This window comes from Heliangelus exortis, chromosome 15, assembly GCF_036169615.1.
Source record: "Heliangelus exortis chromosome 15, bHelExo1.hap1, whole genome shotgun sequence".
NCBI classification, from domain to species: domain Eukaryota; kingdom Metazoa; phylum Chordata; class Aves; order Apodiformes; family Trochilidae; genus Heliangelus; species Heliangelus exortis.
Genome location: NC_092436.1, coordinates 5,040,627 through 5,067,476, shown reverse-complemented (window position 1 = coordinate 5,067,476; position 26,850 = coordinate 5,040,627). Strand labels below are relative to the sequence as shown.

The 26,850-nt window shown below is 47.4% G+C and overlaps 1 protein-coding gene across 2 annotated transcripts; it reads right to left on the bottom strand.

Annotated features, from left to right (window-relative positions):
- Positions 1-11,003: 11,003 nt before the first annotated feature.
- On the bottom strand, positions 11,004-20,180 carry LOC139803064 (neuropeptide Y receptor type 2-like). 2 transcript variants are annotated; one of them, XM_071758867.1, is made up of 3 exons: positions 18,634-20,180; positions 18,449-18,514; positions 11,004-12,376 (listed from the first exon to the last, which is right to left on the bottom strand). In XM_071758867.1, the coding sequence occupies exon 3, from the start codon at positions 12,336-12,338 to the stop codon at positions 11,175-11,177; it is 1,164 nt and encodes a 387-aa protein (XP_071614968.1). In that variant the 5' UTR covers positions 12,339-12,376; positions 18,449-18,514; positions 18,634-20,180; the 3' UTR covers positions 11,004-11,174. The 2 variants fall into 2 exon arrangements, with proteins under 2 accessions (XP_071614968.1, XP_071614967.1); XM_071758866.1 differs by having other exon boundaries at positions 18,449-20,180.
- Between the last annotated feature and the right edge of the window lie 6,670 nt (positions 20,181-26,850).

Genomic DNA, 26,850 nt, shown 5'->3' with positions numbered 1-26,850 from the left:
TTCCATATTCATCACTCTGGAGGGTCCCCAAACAGACCCTTCACAGCACATTTCACACACACAGACACAGCCAAGCACCCTCCAGCCATCAAAGCTCCAGTGTCTTACAGAGGTTTCGTGGACTGTGAAGTGGGATGATATCCAGGAATGAAGTCACATCCCCCTCTTTCCCTCTAACAAGTGCTGGCTTGTTTATATGATCCCCTTTGATAATATACTGCAGGGAAGTCCCAGCCAAAATATTTTTTTTGTCACACTGTAGGGGCTGCACCTGTTTGTTAATGCCAAAAGGCATCTGTCTCATATTCTTAGCACAGCCACATGTAGAAAGGATGAGCTCTGGATGGCAGTGCCATACCTATAAAACTCAAGAAGTCCTGGCTGTTGTAAGGGGGGCTACAAACATCCAAAATTGTTTCTTAGATAGCAGGTTGAGCTATCCTAATGCATACAATACAATAGAGATAAGAATTTTTAAATGAATATAGATGGATAAAACAGTGCATCAACTTGCATTTCTGGATTAAAACCAACAGATCTGCACTGAATAACAACCACTGCAACAACAAGAAAATATTGAATTCTATTTTGGAACAATTTTTTTAACTTGCTTTTATAAATCATCAGTCATATGAGTGCATAACTGAAGAATTTTTGCCACAGAACTGGCATTCTGGGGTTTGAGTGGGCACAGTTAAAGGCATGCACATGGGGAAGGAGATTGTTCATTTACTTCTTCTAAAATGGAGCAGGGTACCAAAATTATTAGAATACATGGGAGCATGACCAGACCTGATGAGAAGATTGAAACAAAGGGGAAATAGATGCTGGGAAGCAGAAAGCAGCTCCTCAGAGCAGGATCCATTCATCTGTGAAATGGTTCTGTAAGGAACCAAGGGGAAACCATGACTTGAAACAGAGCATGAAGAGACAGAACAGCCACAAGTGTGCTTGAGGGAACAAGGAGATTCTGCCCCAGCTCTTCTCTTTTACAGGACTTTGTGTAGCTGGTGCTCTGCCTGTTAGTGCTTGTTAATGAGAAGTCTCAGCCAGAGATCAGACTGGTGATTTGTCTTTAACAGAGAAAAAGTAGGTTAAAAAATCCAGGGGGCACACACACACACACAAGAGCCCCAAAGGAAAAAGAGAAAGGGCTGCTGATACCCATGACTGACATCTGCTGGGGTGTCCTGTGATAACTTTAAGGATAACTTTAAGATACAGTTCCCTAGAAAGCCAACTACCTTCATGCCCCATGGCTCCAAAACTTGTGAAGTGCCAATGGGGTAGAAAGCCCTATTAACTTTTAAACCACTTGATGAATTCAAACAAAATTTGACAGAGGGGTCAAGGTGTCCACAGTGTTGTGTTTGAAAAGTTTTGTGTAAGAACACAGCAGGCAGAGAGTGCCACTTGTGTGAGCTGACACATAATTAGATACTAACAAGGCAGGCAAGAGGCATAAGGTGATGGGGAAGCCTTCCCTTGAGCTTCCCTCATTCTGGGGCTCTCTGAACCAGCAAATATATTTGCTATGATTTGCAACTCACACTTCCACAAGGAGCAGTTCAGATTCCTCAGGATAGACTCCAACCTCAGGGGGATGCGAATCACTTTGAGACCATTGAATAAAAGGGTCACAAGGGGGAAGGAGGAAGTATTTTGTTTAAGAAAGAGATAAATAAATGTCTCCACTAATAATTGTTGCAACATGGAACACATATTAGTGAGTACATGACCTGATCATCAAAGCCATGACAGCAGTCTGCTTTCTAACTTCCTAATCTGGCTGTGTAAGTGTTTTGCCTCAGGAAATCACCTGTGTGCTGCCCCCAAATGTAATTTTTTGTCTTGCTGGTTGCTGAGGTATGTGCACAATGTTGTGAAGCTGCTTTGCAGACAGGGTGCCCCGTGCTTCTCTTCAGGCAATTCACTGGTGCTGCAGCTCAGAGCTTATCATCTGCCAAAGTGGTTTCAGCAGAGGAAGACACTTCTTCCAATTGCATGTCAGGGAGGGAACACAAGACAAAAATTAGAATTGGCTAAAAATTGTTGTGTTTTTTTTTTTTTTAATTAGCTTCCTTGAAAAAGAAAACACCTATGTTGGTATTTCTTTAGAAACTTCATTTCCCAAAAAATTTACAAATGCTTATGAACAGTGGAGCAAAGGCTGTGTTCATCCTCCAGTTGGTACCCATAGTCCACACTGAAAGCAGTAGATGCTGAAACATTCTGGGCACTGTCACCATTTAAAACCCTCCCACACCTGGATTCACAAATCATTACTTTTTTGAACATCTGGAATAAATACTTACCTTCAAGAATGCGAAATTTGCTTTTCTCTGAGCTTTTAACAACTCTTTTCAAGTAAGTTCTGCCTCCTTAATACACAACTGATGGAAACATAATTGTTGTAAGATGTGTTTGATCACAATGCTTTTGCTGCAGTAGCACATTTCAGCTGGCACACAAGACATGTTTTACAAGCCTCTGGGTGCTGCACTTGTCCTGTTTCACAAAAGAGGAAAGCAAAGCTCAGCAATTTAAGATCAGCTCATCTGGGATTTGCAAAGCTGGGAGAGAGAACTAGCTGAAAGGAATTTTACTTTCTGTTCCACAATACAAGGAAACACAATATATCTGCTGTTTTGCAGGGCAATGTAGAAGTAACAATTAAATGTCCCCTGAACAGGGGATACCAGGGACAGCAAGAAGTCAGCGCTGCCCCTGTGTTGCTGGTCTGCTGGCAGAGTTGTTTGCTGAGTGGGAAACAACTGGATGCAAGAGTAGGGATCCAACCACAGCCTGAAGGTTCCCTGGGCCTGTTTGTAAATGGAGAGGGTAGGGGAGTGCCTGCCATACTCACAGCAGAGATGGGGACAGCAGAAAGCTGACAGGGAGCACAACAAGTAGTCCTTAGGCTGACTCTGAGACACATTTGTGAAGCAACCAGGTCCCTTATAAATGATGGCTGTGTCCTGTTGTCACTCGTGTCTCTGTGTCCTAGAGAACAGGGCCATATGTGTGGTCATGCTGTGGACATATCCAGACCTGCACACACCAGGCAACACTCACAAGCTGCAAAACTTCACATGACTGATGCAACTTGTAGGGAAACCTTTGTCTCATATTTGTTTTCACCTGTAAAGCTTGAAAAATGCTGCAGAGTGCTGCTGCTTTTACCTGTGTTGAAAGAGCCACTGATGAGTCACAACATGGAAATAGCTCTGCTGATAGCAGAACAAAAACCCTGGGTCTCTTGCCATGGTATAGAGGCAATCACTGTGTTTGGAAAAGAGCAGATCCTGATCATGCATTCCAGGATACAGAGTGACTGCTCAGAAAGGTTCTGCAGAACTTCTTTACCTCCTTCAGTCCTTTTGTTTGCCTGTTGAACACAGAAAGTCCAGGGGAGAGCAGCAAGAACAAACAGAGGTACAGCAAATGAACCCTGTGAGGAAGGACAGAAAAGAATGACTTGGTTTAGTCTGGAGAGAGGCATGATAATACCCTTTAAATATGTAAAGGTGTGGTGTAGAAGGTAATAAGGTATTATCTTGTCTGCCAGAAGTAATAGATTGCAGTAAGGGAGATTTATTGCTTAGACATTAGGAAGGGCTCAGAATAGACCATGCAGGGAGTGGAGGAAATCTCTATCACAGGAGCCTTGGAAGAGGTGAGACAGCATACAATCCAGAATGGTTTAGCCAAAGAAATTGCAGTTCCCTTTCTTTTATCTCCTATGACATTTTCTTACACTGTTCTTAGTGTATGTGTGATTAAAATACCCCAGAACTCTGCTTGGGTTGCAGTGAGATTAGCTCATGTCCTTTAATGACATAACTGCAAATACCAAGATTCCAAACAAACTATTGGGTATTAATGATTCAACTCTCACTCATTTGTAAGAAGACAATTGAAATTCCACACAAGGAAGAGCTGCAGTGCCAGGCAGACCTTGCAAAGACCAACAAACCCTGTGCTTTAGCAAGGTGTCTTTGCCACTGTAGGAGTCTCGTGTTATTGCACTCCTTGAAGCAACCAACCATTTCAATCAGTTCTTGCCATGCTAGGTTTTCTATCTTAGTTTTGCTTAATTGGGTACTGCAGGGTTGTCTTGAAGAGTTGAAGTCTGCACTTTGAAACCACGAGGTTCCTTTATCTAACCTAGGAAAGAGAAATGGAATTTAAAAGCAAAGTTGTCAGTAACAAACGGGACAAAAAATGCTGAACCACTGCATAAATGCATTAGCTGGGCTCCACTTACACAGCCATCTGCTGAGCTCAACCTTGGGGATTAGCTCCCAGCAACTGAAGCCCTAAATTATTGTTTTAATAATCATGTCTGAATTCTTCTCTGAAGTCAACCATCACTGCAGGAAGCAAGTAAAATTTTATTCTGGCCTCATTGGCTGGGTTTGCTATCACTGCATGTACATTCAGCAAGCTCTCAGGTCTGTCTGCTTCCTCCCTGGTTTTCCTGTGGAGATCTCTTGCTGATTTCCCTTTTGAAATTTTTTGTTGCTGGTGCTCAGATCTTGGCTGGCAGGAATGCAACCGTGCTGTGTGCTGATTGCAGCTGGCAGGTGGATTAGAGCACATTCAGATGGCCTCTGTGAGACAGAAATGGCAGAACAGGGGATTATTTCACCATGAAGAGCCCAGAAGCTGATGCAGACAGTCACATTGAGGAGATAAGCTGAGGAACCTGCAGATGCACAGCACTTTTTCCTTGCAAGAGCCCCTTAATCTTCCAAGCTCAAAGTTTTGGGGATCTGCTGCCAGTTCCCTTCCTCCTCACCTAAACTGGCTGATTTCTCTGAGGTGCAGGATGTTCTCAAATTCTTCCAACATATGTGGGAGTGACAGTTGCCAAGTAACAAAAACTCATCACTTTTCCTGGAATGCACAGCTCCTCTTTTTCCTGTTTTGCAGAATGGACAGAAGAAGCTGTCATTTAGGATACTACTCTGGGATCAGGGTCCTTTGGACTCCAGTCTTTCCCTTAGATACATCTGTTGGATACAGAGTTCAAGGTGAGTTAGGATCTGACTGTCCCTGTGGCTCTGGACTTCAGAAGCAAAACTGGGGATGGATTTTATGATTCACTGAACTGACTCAATGACCAGTGTAATGAGATTTCATTAAGAATACAGCAGTGCTGCAGCCAGGGAGAGCCAGCCTGACATTTTATCAAGAGGTGTCCTTCCCCCTCACATACTTAAAAGCCCTCATACGACTAAATCAAGGTTGGAACAAAGCTGATAGATCCCACTCCTTCATGGGAATTATGAGCAAAATTCATGCCCTTGTGATATTTGTGGAACTGGAGGAGGTCCACAGAAAAACAAACAAGGTGATTGGGGATGAAGAAGCTCCATAGGAGATGATATGACTAAATCTAGGAGAACAGAAAGCTGGAGAAGAAGAGCATCTTGTTTAACAAAATGAAGCAAGCACTGAGTTAACACTGCTTCAGCTGCTCTCAGCAAGAACCACAGTACTGGGACCAGAGGGCATTTGCTGAAACTGGTAGGGGGTTGGGTTTAACAGGTAGAAGGCAGTGCTTTTTTACACTATGGGGAATGAACTTCTGGAACTGGCTGCCACAGGAGGCTGTGAAAGCAGACAGAGTTGTCAGGGAAGGAATTAGACAAATTCACAGACAAGAATTCTAGAAACAGATACTAAAGTGTGTAAGACAGAGATGTCACCTTCATCATCTGTAATGCTACAGCTGTGGCTGCTGCTGCTAAGGGTGTGAGGGGAGTGGACCACAAAAGTGGCCAATTTATCATGCTTTCCCTTAACATCTTTCATTGCCTCAGTCTAAGACAGAATACTGTACATGATGGATCCAGGTTTGCTGTTATTTTTTACTCACCTCTATTTTGATGGAGGCTCTGTTCTTTCAGCACTGCAGCAGGGTTCACTCCCCATTTGATCTTCCCCATCCTAAGCCCAAGAGAGCCAACAATCTACCCCATCTTTCACAGAGAACCACAGTAACCTCAAAATCTCATCCTGGGGCCCATATTCCCCTTAAATAATGCAACCTTGTTCTGTGGCCTAGCATCCTTCTTCCTTCCATGCAGCAGGAAGGAGAAGCACCTGGCAGCTGAGCTACAGGCGTTCATCCTGGAGGTGAAGTGTCTGAAAGTTTGTGACACATCAGCAGAGTGACACAGAGACAACTCCATGCCTGTGCACTTCAATAAGCTGGTTATAAATAAAAAGATTTCTCCTCTAATGTCCACAGCCTTTGCCACCACACTGGAGTGGGCTGAACTAATGAATGTCTCCTCCTGTGAGCTCCATGAGGCATCTGTACTATTCCTTCTGTACTTATTACACTGAGCAGAACATGGGCCAGAAAAAGCATTCTTTGCTGGCTATAAATCATGAGTGACACTGAGGTATTGCTGTTAGCCACAGAAAAATGCTTTCCTCCCACCATCTCTCCCATCCCCACGTACACACAGCACTTCAGCAAAGGGTGCTGGGGTGTCTGGCTAGAAAATTAGAGAGGTTGTGTTGTCTATAGATAAATTGGTACCTCCCTCAGTGTATGAGTGACTGTCTTTTTCTGATTTGTCCTTTAACTTACAAAACACTGAGACTAGAGATAACATTGAGGTTTAAAAATGTAGCCTTCTTCCCCTCTTAGGTCCTCCTGAACAAATTCTTTCTCTGAAATGAGTTCAAAGAGAAGATAAATGTTCTGGCAGTAATATGCAGTATTATTTTTGGCACTTGGAAGAATCTCAATCTAGATAAGAGAAAACTGGAAGGAAGAAAAAGGTCTGGGTTTTTTTTTCAGATTCAAGGGACCAAATTGTGCTTGCTCATATGAATCCTTTGCTTTTTTCTGGATTATTGCAATAATTCCTGATTTTCATTGGGTTAGTTGATCCTGAGGCCTTATTTAAAACCCAGCACCTTCAGAGACTCTGGTGGAATCACTCAGTAACAAAACCAAAAGACAAAGGCATGCAAAGAAAGCAGCAATTCCACAGCTCCAAACAAAGGCTAATTTGGTTTCAGGCCATGTTAGCTGCAGTAATGATAAGATTAACACCTGATATCAAGGGAAACTGAGCTGTCTGTGCCCAGCAGAATGGCACTCCATCCCCTCTCATAGTAGCATACATTAGAGGAACTGCTGCTTTCTAGGATGTATTTCCCTACAGAGCCTTTGGGAAAAGCTCAGAGCAGTGTCTCTGCCAATACATTTTTGGGCATATTGAATAAAATGTGTGTCATTTGGCACTGTTCACTGGGCTGCCATGAGTAATGGGAGAGGGCACATGTAGCTACAGGGCAGAAAGCCCCAAGGGGATGGACATGGCCTAGGTAGGAGCAGGGTGAAGCACAGGTGTGCACACAAGTGTGTCACATCTTGGACTCTAACACAGCCCTGACCAAAGGACCCAGCTCACCTAAATGCTGGCTGTATAATACAGCCTTAGGACAAGGAAAAAAGCCAGACCTTTGCTCTTTTTATGTGCATTAGTTTGCTGCAGACACATAAGCTTTGGAAATCAAGTGTTTTAGAGGTAAAATTAGTAGTGCTCAGAGAGCCTTCCATGTCCAAAGCACAGATTTTGCTCTGCAAATTTCAGTGTGCTTTGTCAAACCTGGAAGTTGGGTAAAAGCCTCTGGGACTCCTGAGGGCTTAGAGCAGCCTGTAGTGGGGAACAACTGTTACTGATGCTGCTGTTTTTAAATTATGATGTTGCCACATCTCAGCTGTTCTTGTGTTTGTCTGGCATGTGAGCAGTGGCTGCATGGGACAGTCAGAGGCATCCCCACCTGTGGTGTCTATTCAGAGTTAATCATCTGTTAGGGATTGCTTAGCAATCCAGGAACAGTTCAGTGGTACTTTTAATAGGAGAGGATTTGTTTGATGTTACCAGAAAGAGTGTCGTAGCATGAGAAATAGGGTGTTTCTCAGGGAATTCAGAACCTCTTTCCTAAAAGCTGTGAAATATCCTTAGGTCATTTCAGTGAAGCAGCATTTTGAGAAGGATGTCAGCAAGAGTCAGAAGGAGCCCTGGAGGAAATTCCTTTGGTCACCAGGAACAACACTGTCTTCCAGACACACTTTGATGAAACACTTGTTCTGTTTTTTGTTTTGTCACCATGTTTCTATCTCTGTAATGAAATCCCTTGTCTCTCTCAGCTGTTGTGCCACTGACACAAGTCATTCCTTCCCATGTCAGTAACACCAGGGCCAGTTCTGTGGAGAGGAGCCCAGCTTGGCAGAAATGCACTGATGCACCTTTGGTAAGGAACAGGCAGTGGGAAGATGCCTGTAGAAATGTCTGTAACTTCTAGAGGTTCTGCCCTTGAAACCAACAGAGCAGGGTCTTACCCTCTCCTGAGCTCTAAATAGGTCAAAAACTTAAAATATTTCTGGTGTTTTGTGGTACTGTTCAGGACAGTCAGGCCATCTGTAGTGAAGTGTCAATATTTGGGGAACCTTCACTTCCCACAGATTTCTGTTTTATGAAAACAAATTAATTCCTGTCTTCTTCATAGCCATAACAGTCTGTAACATATTATTTATTTGTCCAAACCAACCTCTGGTAAGAAGCTTTGTTTTCTTGCTCTTCACCTTCTCTTGTTCTCTTTGGAAGTGGACACCAGGGCCACTTTCCCTCAGCAGAGGCATTGTGGTTTTCCACAGGGACATTTATACATTACCAAGAGCTGATTTCCCTGCTTGCAGTGGGTGTGGAAGATTGTACCTTTTTCCAAAGGGAAGGAAAAAGCAGTAAGCTCACAGGCAGAAATCATCAGTAAAGCTGACAAGGATATTAAATAAAGCAAACAGAACTTTGCTGTTACACTTCAAGTAAACAGTTTCTCCTTCTCAGTTTGCTCCAGCATAAAACCCCCTCTGTCCTATAAATGCCATTGCCAGTATTCATTTGTGAAAATCTGGCACCTATTTATTTATCTGTCCATTTTTAGTTTAAAAGTCTGGGCCCAAAATTAAACAGTCATTCATAATGTCATTATCTGCCTTGCTCCACAGTCAGATACCATGTGTGGTGTCAGAGGACAAAACCTTTGGCAAGGCCCCTAGAAGAGCAATTTAGCTCCTCATCCATCTCATCTGGCAGCGTGATTGGCTTCCAACCTTGCATTGCTGAATGTTTTATTTTACTTTGGCATATATTATTGAGTGTTAAATTACTTGCTGAAGTGTTTATTGGTAACAGCTTAATTCATTCCACTCATCTAAGCTGCTTTTGAAACAAACATTTCCTTGTTTCTTGGAGCTTGATGGAAACACGAGGAGAGTTCCTTGGAAGGATGAATTCTAGAAATGACCAGTTCATTAGGTAGGGATAGAATTTACCAGCAGTGTGGAGAAGACTATCCTGCTCCTTCCATCAGGATGGAAGAGCAAACTTCCCCCATAATGGCCATGGCACTTCATATGGGGAAAGTTTACTTTTTACTCAGACTTCCTGACAGGACCTTTGTAGACCCTGAAGCTCCCTGAAAAGAAAACCAGGTTGTGATCTGCAGAGTCAGTTGTTGGGGAGGTTATTAGACATCAGTGTGCCCATGCCCCCAAGTGTGGTCTGTGGCACAGTATCCCTGGCAGTGATATCCCTTGGGAAGGAAGCAGAGAGCATGTTCTTGTACCTCTTTAGGAAAATGAAGCCTGGCATCAGAGAACAGAAATAAACAGAGACATTAAAAACTAGTGTGGCAGTCAGAAGCTGAGCTGAAGAACAAGGGCCAGGGGCAGGTCAAGTTGGGGAAGAGGCAATAGAGCAGGATATTCAAATATTCTCTGACAACTCATCTCTTGAGGGCTCCAGATGTGACAGCCCAGCAGCCTGATCCAGGCTGGTGTACTCAGTACTGCAACTCCTCTTACCTCCTGTCCTTGCTCCAGTGAAGACCTACAAATCAAAGTATTCCTTTTCTTTTTATCTTTAACGAGGAGGTCTGTTGAGTCTCTTTCCTGCATCTGGGAGTTACTTTCCAATCTGATGAACACTGACTTTTAGAGATGACACCAATGATGAGCTGCTGAGATCACAGTAGCAATCAAGCCTCTTTTGATAGCAGAGCTAAAAATATGCTCCCTAGCTGACACAGCCTTAGGGAGGAGAACATATAGTTTGGTTTGACAGAACACATCTTCCTTTGTCTCTATGTCTTCTTCTGCCAGAAGACATCACATCTGTGACAACCATACAAGCAGGAAACTTTTGTCTTCTGAACTGAAGCATCTGTGTAAAGATCCATACTACCTCCAACCCCTGAAAGAGTCAATCTTTAAAACCCCTCAGTCACCTTGGAGAATGGTGCCATTGGCAGTTCTGCCTCTCTGGTCATGCTGGCACCTATCAGGTTATTGCATGGCAGAAGCTACATCTTAGAGTCTGGAGGAGGTGACCTCTGCCATTGCTCTAGGTTTGGTTTCAGTCCTTTTGATCAGCTACCCCAGCTCTTTCTTACCTGCTTTTCTACCTGCTGATGTCCTTGCTAAATGAGGTGTCCCCAGAGCCTTGCTTTGGCACTTGGAAACTGTGGTAAGTAGTGTCACTGCCACCTCCTGGGCTTTCTGAGGATGAGAGCTCATCCCATGGGTTGCAAAGGCAGATTGATGCAAACACTGTGCAAGAGATCATGGGTTGCCCAGCCTCAACCTGCACTGGCCCACTCCCTTCCCAGGCATGGAGTGATGGCACCAACCAGCCCACATTTGCAGAAGAGTGGAGGTCTCCCTTCTCTTGGCATTAGCTGAAGATGGATCATTAAGGCTTTGGGGTAGGAGACATACAGATGAACAAGCAAGAACAGTAAAGCTGCATTTGTAGTGTGTAGTATGTCAGGGGGTAAAAGGTTGAACAACCCACTTTTGTAAATGGAAATAGCAAAAAGGGTATATTTTGCTGGCTAAATGAAAGCCTTCTCTGTGTGGTGTTTCTTTGTGCTTCTGCAAGTATAATTTAAAGGCAGAGAAAGAAAAAATGTGTTTGGTCAGACAGAATACACCAGATTTTATTGTTTTGAAAGATACATCGAAGTATTTCTATGTGGCTGCAGTGGCTATATAATGTTTTGGCAACACAATGTCCTGCCAAAAAAAAGGTATTCACCCAAGACCATGTCTGGGTGCAGTCCTGGAGGTGGATGTCCCAGTGCTAAACCTCTGTGGGCACTGGTCCATTGCCAGGAGTCTGTTTGATGCTCCCATTTAGGGTGTTTGCCCTGAAAATGTACGACCTGCCTCTGACTGAGCCTTCAGTGTGGATGCTTTCTGGCTTGTTCTGGCAACGGAAGAACATCAGGAAGCCATTCCTGTAGTTCTTGTTCATCCATCCATAGAGCAGGGGGTTGACAAATGTAGAGCACATGGCCCCAACGTGGAACACAGTGTACAGGAGTTTGTACTCATGGAAGATAAGGACCAGATCAAGATCGATGGCAAGCTGGAATATATGGAAAGGGAGCCAGCAGACAGCAAATACCACGACTACCATCACCAGCATCTTGGTTGTCTTCCTCCTCCTGCACTGGTTTTCATTCCTAGAAGTGGGACTGACATGGTTTTTCAGCTTGAACCAGATCCTGGTATAGGCATAACAAATAATTGCAAGAGGAAAAACATACTGCAGGAGGAGCATGGAGAGGCTGTAGATTGTGGCATCTCTGTTATTACCAGAAGGCCATTTCTCTGAGCAGACAGCCATTTTGAGGTTGATGGAGGGGATCTCCTCATAGCGGTACTCTCTGAAGATGGCCAGAGGACATGCTAGGACAGCTGCTGCCAGCCACATGACAGCTATGATGGTGAAGCTGAGCCTCTTGGAAATCCTGCTGTCCAGGTGGAAAACAATACACCTGTACCTATCCAGGGCAATCACTGTTAGGGTGAGTGTGGACACGTGGACACTTAGAGCTTGAGCATAAGGGACCAGATGACAAAGAACAGCTCCAAACTTCCACTCATCCAGCAGCGTGTACACTAAGGTGAAAGGCAGACAGAGTGTGTCCACCATCAGATCTGCCAGGGCTAGGTTAGCTATGAAGAAGTTGGTGACAGTCCTCATGGTCTTGTACTTCACTATGATGTAGATGACCAAGGAGTTGCCAATGAAGCCCAGCAGAATGATGAGGGAGTAGGCAGCAATCAGAATGACCTGGACCCCCAGGATCTTAGTGCTGTCCATCATAACACTGCGGGACCCAGAGAGATCCTGGCTAGGACTGACAAATTCCTTGGCATGCCAACCCTCTGGCAGCTTCCCGTCCAGTGCTGACTTCTCCATGGTGAGGGTGCTGTTGGCTCCCTCCAAAGGTCCCATGCCTGGTCTGAGACTTTCTGTCAGAAGGAGAAGGAGGTCTGGAACACAGACAGAGCAGAAGTGAGAGCACAGGAGGCAGCAGAACATCTGCAAGAACAGAGACTCAAAGGGAATGTTCCACGTGGTATTTGGGGCTAAACAGCAGCAGCAGTGGCATCCTCCTTCCTTCTCCCTGATCCCCCCACCCTTCCTCACACTGCATGGCCTTTCAGGTCTTTTACACCTCCTCTTAGAGCCAATGATCAACTGAATACCAGTTCCCCAAGGAAAGGTCAGGGGAAAAAATGCAACTTTTCACTGAAGTTTCTGAGATTCTGTTTATTTTAATTAAATAGGAAAAAAATCCCTCAACCATCCAGGGCCAGATTGGTAGGTCCTGAAAAGACCTCCTTCTCATGGACTTCTCTGCACAATGCCTCTCCTGCTCTTCAGGCAAGGCTTTGCAAAACAGGGAAGTTGCTTCAAACAAGAAAAAAATTTGGGACCTCTTGGGACTGACAGAAGAAATAGATGCTGGTGTCAGTCATTTTTGATAAAATTTGCTTGCCTACAAAAATAACTCCTTAAGAATTAGGAAAGGAAAAAAAAAAACAGGACACTGTCAAATTCAAAGTGCTTTTCTCCAGCTCCCCATAACAATTATTTCCATATTGTGCACCTGTTTTTTTTTCAGTTTATTTCTTACCTCTCTGAGTGCCAGTATCTGTCACCCTGTCTCTACATGAGTCTCCACCACTGCTCCTACTAATGCCACCACCCAAATCAACCCAGTGTGACCAGTACCCCCGGCTTCAGACCCCTGGTAACATGTTTAGCATAACTGATGAGGCTTGATGAGGCAAGCAGACATTCCTTGTGACCAAGCAGGTCACATATTCATTCCCTTTCCCTCATTATCAGGCCCTGAGGGTTCTGAGAACCAAGTAGACCAACCAAACAGTTTTCATCTTCCCCTCCCTGCCAGTCTCAAGGTCCCCAGGTCCCAAGCTGAGTACTTGCTGGCCTTGAAGGCCCCAGGCAGCCAGCCTGGTGTTGGTGACCCTAAAATCAAGCAGTTTCAAGTCCTAAGAGGGCTACTACTGTACAGTGAGACCCATGACCCCACCACCCCCTGCTTCTTCTGAGGATGGGGCAAGGACCTCATCTTTTTTTATCTGATTTTTTATTGTAGATTAGGATTGTGATATTAATACCAAGTATTGAGGTTTGACTTGCTCTGCATTGGGGCCAGGTGATGAGAATTTGTAAGGTGCATTCTAAATTCTGCATTATGCAACTTGGAGATTGTACTACATTGATTCTGCTGGTAAAAATCTTGTGCTGTGCCAATCAGAAACCTTGTGCTATGCTAATCACAAGATCCTGTTAAGGAAATAAAGCTTTAGTGACACTGGGGCATCTGCCAGCTTTGCAGAGGAGGGAGCTCCTGCAGGGATGTTCATGTGCAGGGGGTGGCAAACAGCTGAAGCTGTGAACAAGCCTCCTGCAGAGCTGCTGCTGAGCATCCAGGAGCAAAGAGGCCAGGGGGGCAAAGCCCTGGTGTCAATGAGCCTCTTGCCTCCTGGTGCTCCAAGGTCTGCTTGAATATGGCTTTGGGAGCAGGGAGCCCGACTGATGAGCCAGAACTGAGTCAGCCTGGAACCCACAGCTGGCATTTGGTGCTGGTGTAACAGCAGTGTTGTCACTGCTGGGTTTTCATTCAGTCCAAACACGGCAGGAGAAAAGCCAGCTCTGTTACTGGCTTCTCCTCAGCCTCTGTGTCTCAGAATTGCTGCCGGGGCATTTTGAGAGGGATGGACATGGCCTCTGGAATATTTCCTCTCCCCAGCACTCTGGGTGGGACCCCCATTCCCACTGCACACTTCAGCAAAAGCCATCACTCTGCCCAAGCAGGGTGGTCTGCAGAGCATCACGTTTTCTCTGACCTGTGGACAGAGGATGCAATGTCCTGACACGGAGGGAGGGAGGCACAGGGCTTTATTTCAGCTGGGCATAGGGGCTGCCTGTTGGGCACTTTCTCCAGGAAGGAGCTGCTGTGGATTTGTGCCAGGTGAGATGTGAGCAGTGCTGAGTGGCCTTCTGCAGGTCCATGTCCTGCAAGCCAAATGTTTAAGGGTAGCCTGTCCTGCAGAAGGAAGAATGCTTTCTGGGAAAAGCAGCTCCATTTACAGTACTTCCTTAAACAAGCAACATAAAATAATGGTGGCAAGATAGTAAAGGTGTCAGCGATTACATTGCAACGAATAATAAATGGCTGCTTGCTCTTTCATGGCTCCTCAGAGCAAGGGCTGTGATTCCTCCTTGGGAGCTGGTCCCAGGAAGCTGCCCAGCAGGCTGTGAACCAGGGCCCCTCTGGTGGCCTGGCAGAGGAGCTGCCTGTGGTGAACTGGCCTTGCCTGCACACTTGCTTTCTACTGATCTCTCCATGTCCTTTGGCTTGCCTAAATTGTCTGACTCTGCTGGCCAATTTATGCCACTGACTCCTGTAAATGAATCTGGGCCTAGATTCTGTGATAATGGAGGCCGTATAGCTACTGCTGAGAGGGTAGGGAGGGAGCTTTAAGAAGCAGGAGGGAAAAGTGGCTGAATTTGCTGGGGTGAAGGTTTGCCTGAGGGTCATTTCAGACCTCCATGACACTGCTGCCAGCCCTGGAGCAGTAATCCAACAGTGAGGTCCCAACTTCTAAGGCAGGAGGAAGGAGCTCAGAGCTGCCCCATGCATCCAACACAGTGGGAAATGGAGCAGGGGAGCAGGCAGGGCCCTGGGAAGGTGGCACAGCCCCAGCCTTTCTCTGTGTGCTGCTTGGGTTTTTTTATACTTTCTAGTATATACTTTCTAGCCTTACTTTATCACCATAATTTGTCACCTCCCTTTCCTGTGCCTTGCCTGTCCTGTCTTAGGTACTCAAGTCCTGGCACGAAACCACTGGACACCCCCTTCCCTTTTTCCCCCATCTCACCCACCAACCAGCTGCCAGTTTCCATGTTCACATCTCAGGCTATTTCCTTTTGCTGGAGACTGGCAGCTACCCATCATCTGAGAGTAGCCAGGAACATCATGATTATTGGAGCTGTTTGCTTCCTAACAAAATGGCCTTAATGGAGTTATTATTTGATTTGGTTTGCTTCTTTTTTTTCCAAAAGGCGACTATTAAAAATCAATTAAGGCATTTTAATTAAGAGACAAAATGGTCATAATAGAAGTTCCCACTCCAGGGATTGCCTGGAGGTTGCAGGGATGCTGCCAGGAGTCAACCAGGGTCTGTTCCAGCAAGTAATGGAAGTGCTGGCTTATGTGTAGGCTGCTGCCAGGCGTGTGCTTCTGTGCCCAGCAGGCCTGCCAGGCTAGATGGAAAATCCTTGGAGCTGAAAGCCACCTGATTTGGGAGGAACAAAACATCAGTGCAGGCTCAGAATACTATCCTAAGCCCTTTCTTCTCTGCAGACCTCCAGCTGAGGTTCAGCCTGAGGCAGGGCGAGCGATGGCTCCCAACAAGGCAGGGAGAGCTGTGCCCATAGCAGCAGGGAAGAGGAGGAGGAAGCACAGAGGAGCTGTGAAACATCAGCCCTTTGCTGAGCACACCACTGCTGGTGACTGCAAGGGACAGTGACACCTCAAAACTCTTTTCCTACAGAGGGTTTGGGTTAGGTGCCCTGGGACTCACAGCCACCTCTGCTTCCTGGGGAGACCCCAACTCCCTCTGTGTCTCTATTGAAGCCCCAGGCACACACCAGCCTGGTTCAGATCTGTCAGGGAGCATCCAGACCTAGGAGAGACATCTGCAAAGCCTGGAAGAGTTCAGAAGGCAGTGCTGAAGGGGTGGGCCAGAAAGCTCTATAAAACAGAGCTTGTTAATAAAAATTCCTTTTTTTGTCCCAGGCAGCGAGACTGAGGTCACTGTAGCCAGCAAACATGCAGCACAGGGACAAGGGGTGCAGAAAAGAGGGAAATAGGAACAAACATTGCTCACAGCATGCCTGAGAATTACAATTCTGTCACAGTTATCATTGACTTGAAAGGAGGGAGGGAAGGGACTTGTGCCAGCCTCTGCTCTCTGCTCTGAATCTGGCTAACAGCAGCCACAGACTCTTTTCACTGCAGCACAGGGGAATGCAGGCTGAGGCTTGTGGATATTTTCATGGCTTGGCTCACTGACTTATTCCATGCTGTGTCCTTCCTCCAAAGAAATTCAACTTCATGAAACCCCTTTATCTCCATCAGCCCAGTCTGGAGCATGGAGTCATCCCTATCCCCAGTACCAAATCTGGCAGCACTCAGATGTCTCTGGCAAAGAGGAACCTGGTGGTCACCCTGGGGCAAGCCACCTTCTACCACTTTCATATTCCTCTATGGCACTGGGGTGGCATCAGTGGTCAGCCCCACAATACAGCACTTAAGAGAGGAGAACACAATAAAGTGAGATACAGAGGTTAACCAGCTTGCCAGAGGCCACAGAGCACATCTATGGCAGGGCTGGAACCAGATCCCAAGTTTGCTAACTCCAGCCTCCTGTCCTCACCACCACAGAGGGCTCTGCACCTCTCAGGATAAAACCTGAAAATAGATTTCAGGAGCAGCATGAAAATGCAAAGTATGAATGATGGAGGGGAGGGAATTTTGCCTTCTCTGTATGATGGACAGGTTTCAGGGCAAACAACAGCTCTGGGATGATTTTCTGGAGCCAAAGAGCAGATAGAAATTGTCCCAGGTCCTTCCATCTCCAATGAAGAGGTAATTGCCCTACAATGACAACACAACAGGAGGGGAGATCCTCTGACCTGCCAAGCATCTGCTTTGTAAATCACCTGTCCTGGTCAGCCCAGTGGTGAAGAAACTTAATGGCATCAGACAGCACTGCCAGCCCTGAACTTGCAAAGCTCCAGGACCCCAGGGCTGCTCCTGGAGGACCCCAAGACAGAACCAACACTGAAAGACAAAGTGTGAGCAGAAGAAGATTCACCAGGCATTTGCTGTGGTTCATCACTAAAGATTTGTTTGTCCCTGCCTAGGCTGGAGCCACAAAGGATTCCAAAGGGGACAAGTCAAGGAGGATGCCTTAATCACTCAGCTCAGGACAGGATGAGAAAGGTGATGAAAAGAGGCTGGTATGGAAGGCACACACACTTTCTCCTGGAAATTTCTCCTGTGGAAAGCAGGGGGAACTTTCTCCTGGAAATTTCTCCTGTGGAAAGCAGGGGGAAATCATGCAGGGTCTTCTGCCCTGAGGGTCACCCCAGGGGAGCAGAGCAAGGCTGGCTGGGAGACAGGGCTCAGCAGGTGACACTGTGGTGGAGCCACACGAGTTACCCAGGGCTGCAGAAGGGACAAGACAGCCCAGTGGAAGGATCCTGGTTAACCTGGAGAGCCTGTTGCTTCCTGAAATTCAGGGATTCTGGGGTAGACGAGAAAAGGGAGGGAAATAACAGCCTTACTATTAGAGAACCACCAGAGAGAAAATCCAGTATCCTGCTTTGGGATGGATCAGAAACTCTGTAGGGGAAATGCAGGCTGCAACAGGACTGGAAAAGGCTCCCTCTTTTCTAGAATTAACATGCAATGAGTGCAGGAAGAATGCAAGCACCGATTTTCCTCCTCCAGTCCCCTGTCTCCCTCCACATCTCTGAAGTCACTGATCTCTGACAGGCAGCTGAGTCCCAGCAGTGTGTGCAGTCCCAGCATGGAGGAGCTGACAGGAGGTTCTTACTAAGAGGAAGCAGATTGTGGGAGAGATGAGGATTTCTGACAGCCTTGCAGCTCAGCCCCACACCTGCAGCACACTGCTCTGTAGCTGTACATACCTGGTTTCTGCAGGAGGAACCTGCTCCCCTGGCTGCTCTCACTCAGCATCCTCCCTCCCAGACTCCCTGCTTGGGGACCGTTCAAAACTCTCCTGCCAGTATTTCATGTTCACTTTCTCTAGCCCAGCTCTCAGGGCTGCTGGACCCCAAATTCAGTTTCTCAAAGATACTTGGACCTTTTTTGCTTGCACCATGTGGCATGGCTAAGACCTGGCCCCATCTCAGCCCTGCTGCTGGGACAAACCCTCCCCAACCCACCTGCAAAGGCCAGAATGTCCCCCTCCTCCTCCGGGCACCGACCGAGCTCTCACCTCAGTTACTGTCTCATTGCAGGGCAGGATGGAGCACTTCGTCCTCTCCACTCTCTGGGAGTCAACCTGTGGCAAAGGGGTGAAAAGCACTTTTCTGCAACTGTCCTCGGAAAAATGAGGAAGTCAGGCGAGGATGTGGGATGCTGGAGAGTGTTTCATTCCTGGGGGTAGCTTCGTCACCTCACCCCGAGCATCTGGAGAGCACCCTCTTGCAGGGTGAGTGACAGCCCCTGTCTCACAAAGCTGGTTGCTGTGTTAGCTCCTGAATGAGAGAAAGGCAGGGAGCGTGTGTTTAACAAACAGGAATGGAAAGGGGGAGGGAGCCTGCTGCTGCTGTTTATACAGTGTTCAGCCACTGAGGGGCTTCTTGCATCGAGGAGAGAGAAGCTTTTCCACCACCTCCAGTTTCCTCTCCAGGGAGAAGTGGCTGGAGCTGGAGGTCTGCAGGCTCATCATCTGTGCCACTGACCTGGCCAAGTGTCCATCCCCCCTCGCTCTGCAGCTCTCCCATCTGCTCAAGATTTAAACTTGTTTTGGACTGGGATGATCTTCTCCAGGGGTGGATCTCCCCCGAAGCAGGAACTTTGCAGTTTGTTCAACTCAGCAGAGCCTTCACGGACCTTCCTCCTCCTCCTTTGCCTTGGTGCTTGCACTGTACCCTGCACAGAGCAGGCTGCTGCTGCTGCAGGACAGGCCTTAGGGTACTCTTGTGATGCAAATAAAAGTCATACAGAGAAGTTTTAGCCACTTGGCCATATCTGGGTCTGTTCCAGAGCCAGATTCAGTGTGCAGTTAGGAACCTGAGTGAGTTTCTATCCTAAGGTGCCCAGCACTGCACACACAACTGGAGCAAGCAAGAAGGAGAGGCACAAATCCAGAATCCTCATCTCCAAATTTGCAAAATTAAGCTCACAGGAGCCCAGGAGAGCACCCTGCAGGATGCACAGAGAAGCAGAAGCACAGCTTTCTACCTGGCCAAATGTCTTGCCTTCAAAGAGCAGAAGTCAGGTGTGTTCCCAGCGTAGGATTTCCACCACTGGCAACGTGTGAGCTTGCAGCTTACCCAGGCTAGGAGATATTCACAGAGGCTGGAGAGGAGGGCACTTCTCCTTGGCTTCCAGTTTCTACAGCTAGAAGTTTATCAGAGGAGTCTGACTCTCCACCCTTACAGTGGAATTTGGTTTCCTTTTCTTTGTGAGAACAGAAACAAGGAGGGGTTTCAAGCAAATTTCTGTGCTGCACAAGTCATGAAACATTAAGAAAAAGAAAACACTCCAGTGGCTCAGCAGAACAAGGCTCAACACAGGTGCTGACACCCAGGCAAATCCAACAGCTGTGCTAGCTGGATTTTTGTGTGAGTTTTGTGTCTTCTCCCCCTTTCTTTTCCCTGAGGCTGTTGGTTTAGCTGCTTTGGAAAGCTGAGAGTGGAAGGGAGCAGGAAAACACAAACTTGCTTAGAAGGGGCCATTGCTGTCTTCCAGTATTTTTTTGAGATAAAGAGCAGTTCTTGGGAAGTGAGTGGTACATGCTGTTCCCTGTGTTCCTGGTGAGCGGGTGCATGGATGGATGGATGCATGGATGCATGGATAGTCCTTCTCTCCAGGGTCCTCAGCAGTGGATGATTGACTTCTGTTTGAGAGATGTTTCTTCCTTGCTCCTTTCCTGGCAAAAGATTTTTCTTGCCTATTCCTCAGAGTCCTTTGCTCCAGCTCCCCATTCTTTCTTCCCTGGGCTGGAGTAAGATGCCTGGAGAGAAGGCAGTGGTTGGCAGGAGAGAAACTTGCTGCTGCCTGAAGCTGTGAACCTTGGGGTGAATTCCAGTCATTTTTGGCACGTGGTGTTTGCTGGATGACAGCAAATGCAAACTCTTCAATCATGAGTCAGTCAGTGCAAATCCATCCCCAAGGCCATCCTCTCCCACGGTCTCAGTGGAAAGGGCAGCACCAAACCCTTCAGTGTTTTCAAACACTGATTCACCTCTTTGCTCAGATAACTTGGACAGCCAAAGAACCCCTGTGTGCTTCCCAGACAGAGCCTGGGAAGGCTGCCCATGATCTGTGGGGATCTACAAGGTCACCATAAGTGATACTCCTGTGACACAGAGCAGAAAGGGAAGGTTGAGCTCTGAGCATGCTTGGGGTGTCAGCCCTGCTGGCATTCACCACACCAGGGTTTGGTCCTTGCTCCCTCCACACTCCCCAGCTCTCTCCCTCTGAGCTGGGTGCTTCTCCCAGCCCTGCAGACACGGGCTGCCTGCCTGCCTCATCTCACCCAGCTACCACATCATTACTGCTGGCACCAGCTGCAGGCAACACAACCCCAGTGCTGCCAGGCCCTCAGCTTCTCAGCAGCCAAGGGGCACCCTCACCCTCTCGGGGGGTCAAGAGGAGCAGCTGTGGCACAGGCTGTGGCAGCCAGAACACCAAACTGCAGAAAGGCCTCACCATGCAGCTAACAGATCCCAAACACATGACAGGACAGCTAACCACAGCCAAAGGTTTTTCTAGCCTGAAGTACAAGGATGGTGAAATATGATGATGGTTCCTTGCATTGTCCTTGGGTGTGGAAGGCTGTGCAGCCCCAAGCAGAGGTGTCAGGACCCACTGTGTGCATCATCGTAACCTCCAGCCCTGGGGTATTTGCACACACAGGCTGGGCACACACAAACACCTGCTCATGTGTCCCAGGAGCCTTGTATCCTTTCACACCATTTAAATGGGATCATTTAAAGGACCTGTGCAGCCCCCAAGCCTTCCCCAGTGGCTGGGCTTTGATTAGGCAAAAGTGAGTCTGCTCACCCACTTCTCTGAGAATATAACAATAAATGTTGTGCTCCTGGGCACAAAACGATGTCAAAAAGCTGAGAAATGAGGCAGAGGAGAGGGCTGCCTTTTCATCAGCCCATAATCTGATCTTCCTCAGAGAGCAGGCAGGTCCTCAGGCTGAGCATCTTGGAGGTGTAAGCCATACTCTGTCACTCAACTTCTGTCAAGAAAAGGCTTATCATCTGATTGCTCCCTGGGAGAACTCTAAGAAATCTGTTACCAAGGCTTCCAGATGCTCCAGTTCATCCTGCTTCATCTGGAGCAGCAACACTGACATACTTAAAAAAGCAGCTTTCCATTTTTCAAACATCTGTTTATTCAACCTGCATGTAACCAAACTATTTCCACTGCTCCTTCCTGTGCTGTCAAGCCAGTATTTTGCTGAGCAGCCTCAGAAGCATCAACATGGTGTGGTAACACAAAATCCCTGTTTGCATTTGAGCTCCAGAGTTCATGGATGCAGAGGATTTAGAAGTCTGTGATGCATTGGGGAACTAAATAAGCCACAAAGCTGCTCGGAGGTGGGAGGGAGGATGGAAAGCTGTCTGCACCCTCTTTGAATACAAAAGAAAGGGAAAGTTTTCATTTTGTACCTGCTTTTTGTCCCCATATCAACGTTTCTGGAATAAGTGGAGGAGCAGAGATAGCTTCAGGGACAAGGTTTTGCTGAAATACCTGATCAATCTGATATCACAATGAGAGGCACCAGGGAAGCAGGAAGAGAGATGAGCTGTTTGGGTTGGACTGGGACTGCTGCAGCTCTGCTCTCCTTCAGGGCAGACAGGGATGGGGACACTGAGTGTGTGTCTTCAAGGAGGGACAGTGAGCCAAGAAAGAGGAAATATTGTATGGAAAGAGATTAATGGGGTTTGTGTCCTACCAAAGAAGAGTCACATCACTACACTTCAGCTCCTGGCAGAGCTGGGAGTAGATATGGACAGGGCTCCACTCAAGGCAAACACATGGGGCTCATTTAATTATGTTGTTTAACCACAAGAAGTATTTACCCCTTCCACTCTCTTCCCACCCCAGAATCTCCCTCTAACATGCAAAGTCCCCTGGATCATCCTGATATCAGGGCAGAAGGACTCCAGGCAGCTAAACAGGGCTCTTGTGGGCAGACACCAGCCCAGAGCTGGCCCCTGCACTCAGCTGCTCTTTCTGCAAGTCACTGCACTCAAAGCTTTGCTCATTTATTAGAGGGTTGTTGCTTGTTGTTTGTGTACTGAGCCAGCTAAAAAACAGCGTCTGTAGAAGAGGATAATTGCAGTCAGATAAGCTCTTCAGAACCAGGATGGCAAAAATATGACATTATGTACACCAGCAGTTTTCTGGATGAACCAGAAACCTGGCTGAGTTTTTGGGGTAGGATTGTATTTTCTGGTCTGTCACAAATTCCCTCTCTGCCTTTGGGCAAATCACTTGGTGTCTCTCGATTCCCTGCATGTAAAAGAGGTGCTAAAATTGCTTCACCCTGGCACACACAGCAGTGGGCGATGTGCACCACAGGGGACTGAGGTCTTGGATGTGCAGAGGTGGTGGCAGCCCTGCTGACACAGCTGAGGGATGACAATTTCACCCCAGGGGGTTTTATTCTACATCACCCATCTTGTTTAGGCAGCACGTTCTGCAGTCAGGGTCTTTCTCTCACAGGTTGGATACTCCAGCTCTATAGTCCCATGATGAAGTTACAGATTCAGGGTCAGTCTCACTCTCAGGATGGCAAACAGCACTGTAGATGTTGGGTTGGGACAAGAGCACACAGAGCTGGGTGGGCTGATGTCTGAGCACCTTTATAGAAGCAGTAGGATTGCATTTGCTGCTTCACTACCTTGCTCCATCTTTTCCAGCCCCATGGAGACCTCCATCAGCTGCCAGCAAGGAGCTCAGCTCCACGGTGCCAGTGGCAGTGGCAGTGCACACCGGGGCAGGGGGTCAGATCCACTCCTGATATTGATCCAGGGAATCCAGTCGGGTCCGTGTTCCTCAGAAGTGTGACTCAGAAGCCACCATCTGATGATGGGAGATAAGTGTGACACTGAGTCCCCCAGGAGTAAGAGCAGGGTCCCCAGGGTGCGAGGAGAGCACGCATAAGCCGAGCGGGGACCGTGCTAGAAAGCACAAAGCCTTATAAAGGCAATCCTCTGGGTTTGTCCTCCTTTCAGTTCTTCAGGCGATGAAAAGGACAGCTCACAACCATAATTAACTGGAACACACTAATACCACTGAGCTTCTCTGGCCAGCGAATTTGGCACGAGGAGCCTGGGACACTTTCCAAACAACTGCTCAGGGGAGCGCGTGCCTGCAATTTATTATTCGCTGAGCTGCTTTTCCTCTCTGCCTCCGCTGAAGAGCTCAGTCCAGGCACATGAGGGAGGTGAGTCTGGAGCCTGCAAATCCACTTTGAAAGCAGTTTCAGGCTGGAGGGAGTAGAGACTTATTTCTCCCCAGGCATTAAAGGTATTTAAGGTGCCAGGGGAAATACGGCTTTGCACAGCGTTACCTCTGCGAGCACTCAAGAGCTTCCAAATGCTGCTACGTGTGGTGCTGAGCTTCCCACAGGGAAAACCACGTTCCTTCAGGGTGACATTCACACCGGGCAGGAGGTACACAGCCTCCCGTGACACCCACGTTTGAGGACCACAGCTCTGTGCATTGTCATTTTGCAGAGGAAAGCAGAGGAGTGAAGCCAGCCCTGGCAACTGGAGAAAGGGGAAGGTGGTGGGGGCCCTGGCGCCGTGTCTCCAGGATGGGTTATTTGCTGTTTTGACAGCTGTCCCGGGCTAGGCAGTGCCCCGGGTTATTCCTTGCAAGATGAGGGGTGAGGAGCCTACCAAGCTCCTAGTACAAATAAATCACTCTGTGAACTCTGAATGGGGAGCAAAGAGCGGTGCTCTAAAAGGATCATTTCAGCCCTGTGATAAGATCATTGCTCTCCGTGTTTACTGTGCTGTCAAAACTGGAGGAAGGAGGTGCAGCCTTTTTGAACAAAGATATAGATGCTTTAACTATTTTCCTTAAAGCAAATAGCTATCTCGCTCAATGGTAACTTAATTTTTTTCACTTTGTTTCTGGCGACCACTTGGGTAATGCTTCAGCCACAGATTTCACTGCGTGGCAATAAGAAAATGGAAGAGGGAAATTTCCCTCTTTGAGCCAAGGTCAAAGAGCTGCTTTTAAAACCTGCCTGGGGTCACAGGAGGGTGCCTCAGGCTGAGGAAGCCAAGCTGCAGTGGCGATGATAGTTTCTCCAAAAATGAGTGAGAATTTTGGAGCACATTGTTTCATTTTTGGATAGCAAAGTCCAAGGTAGATAGCAAAGGGGAAGGTTTATGCCCAGTCACCTGTACTTTGCAGGAAAAGTTGCACTGAAAGATATTGTTCTTGTTGGGTCTTCTACAGAAACATCCCTTGGCTTTCAAAGGCTGCAGGATGGTAAACTAATTCTCTCCATCTCTGCTGAATGGGCTGAAGATTTTTGTATGAGACATCTGGGAGTGCTGCACAGATCTGGGCTCTGTGGCCATCCTTAAAGCAAATAATGAATATTGCAAACAGCCTCAGACCAGCCAGGGGAAAGCAATCTGAGGATGTGATGTGACTCCAGGGCAGGATTTCATGGCTGTGGTTTTCTGACCATGGAATATGGATGACAACCCAGAAAAGACTGGAGCACTTTGGGCAGTCAAGCCTGCCCAGGGAGAACTCATGATCTTTCCCTCATTCCTGCTGTACAAAGCTGAAGTCAGAAACCTTAAAAAAAAAAAAAAAAAAAAAAAAAAAAAAAAGTATCCATATGCTTAGGCAGCTCGACACTTGGGTTAATGCTTGGCAGCCTCACCACAAGCCAGGCATCCGCATGCAGGAGAGAAGCATTTTGGGGCACCCTACACCTGGGCTCCAGGCAACAGATTGGTTTTGGGGCTGATGTATGATCCACTGTGGGGAAGACTGAGAGGACAAAGCTGTTTTGGCCAAACCCTGTGCTGTGTGTGGAATATCAGACAGGTTTCATGCATAGCTCTGAATAAACAGGCAAACAAACAGCAGCCAGAAATGTTAATATTTGCAGAGATCTCTTGGTTTTGGCACCAGGGTGTGGGGAGCTGAAGGAGGCTGGTGGAATGTGAGTGTGGATTCCTGGCTGCCTGGCAGGGCAGCGTGGGGAATGTCACATCTCAGTGTGTCAGACCACCTGGTGGGACAGCTTGAGATGCTTCACATGAAGAGTCCTGGGGAGGGAGGCTGGGCTGAGCAGCTCAGCAGCTGTGTGAATCTGGTCTCTGTTTGAGCATCCCTGAGGAGAAAAAAAAAAAAAAAAAAAAAAAAAAAAAAGCCATTATTAAGCAGCACTTATCCTCCTGTGGCTATTCCAGGACCTGTTCCCTACATGCCATCACCAGTGGACTCTGGTTAAACCCTCCCAGAGAGACCCAGTGCCCTCAGAGCCATGCAGCACCCAAGAGCTCAGAAAAGGCCCAGCCCCACAGTGCAAACTCCCTGCCCCAATGTAGCAGGAGATGGGTTTGCCCATGCTAATCCCCAACCCTTTGCCTTGAGCTCCCGGACACATGAGGAACAAAACTACACAAACCTTTAGACCACTGGGCTTCCTTGACCTGAGTCCTTTCATGGCATGTTTGGGATGGTTTGAACCTGCTCTAAACCTCTCACCATCTCTGTCTGGCTCACAGCTGGACCATGGTTACCAGTTCATGGGGGAACCAGGGGCAAGTCTGACACTTTTAGGGACCAAGGTTCTGGCTTTACAGTGGTGTCATTTGAGCCAGGGAAGAAAATACTGGCAAATAATGTCCTACCTTTGGTCACCCTCCCCCTATAGCTGTTTATCCAGATACCATATCTCAGAGCATTCCTTCATTTCCTGCTCACTTTTCTAACTGAGTCCTTTAAATCATGTCCCTGCAGCTGAGGTCATGGGGTGATGTGTAATATTCATTAACAGTGAGGCAGCTCTTACCTTGATTCACCCCATCCCTTCTTCTTTCACTATTTTTCTTTTTGTTTGCTGCTTTGTCTTGTCATTTCTTCCTCTCTCCTGTTCTCAGGGCAGGAGAGAGCTGGCATAAGACCACCAAAGCGGAGCCTCCCCAGGTGCAGCCTGCTTTGGGGGATGTGGGGATGCTCCCAGACTGGCAGCACCATCAGGGATAGGCATTGGGCTGTCTTCAGGCTGCCCCATCCTCACCCCCACAGAGCTCTTTCCTCACGGCTTGTGGAAAAGAGCAGATTTAATTCAGTTCATTTCCACCTGGTTTTGTAGAGCTGACATGCAGGACAGAGTGTGCAGATCAGCAATTTCTTCTACTTGTCCATCACTGGGAGGCTGGTGAAGCCCTCCAGCAGCAGGACCCACCACACTCCCCCCTTCATCTCCCTCCATCTGTGAGGCCAAAGGGTGCCTCTGACACCCGATCCATGTTTTCTGCGTGGAGCAGAGAACTGTGAAGGGGTTTGGATCCAACCCATGAGCCTGCAGCCAGGCCCTTCCCATTCCACACTATCCTTCATCTCCCCAGTGTGGATCATCAGGCTCCCCAAACAGCATTCTCAGGT

Bases quoted from the DNA above. Each gene is read 5' to 3' on its own strand.
- LOC139803064 (XM_071758866.1), bottom strand. From the start codon at position 12,338: ATGGGACCTTTGGAGGGAGCCAACAGCACCCTCACCATGGAGAAGTCA.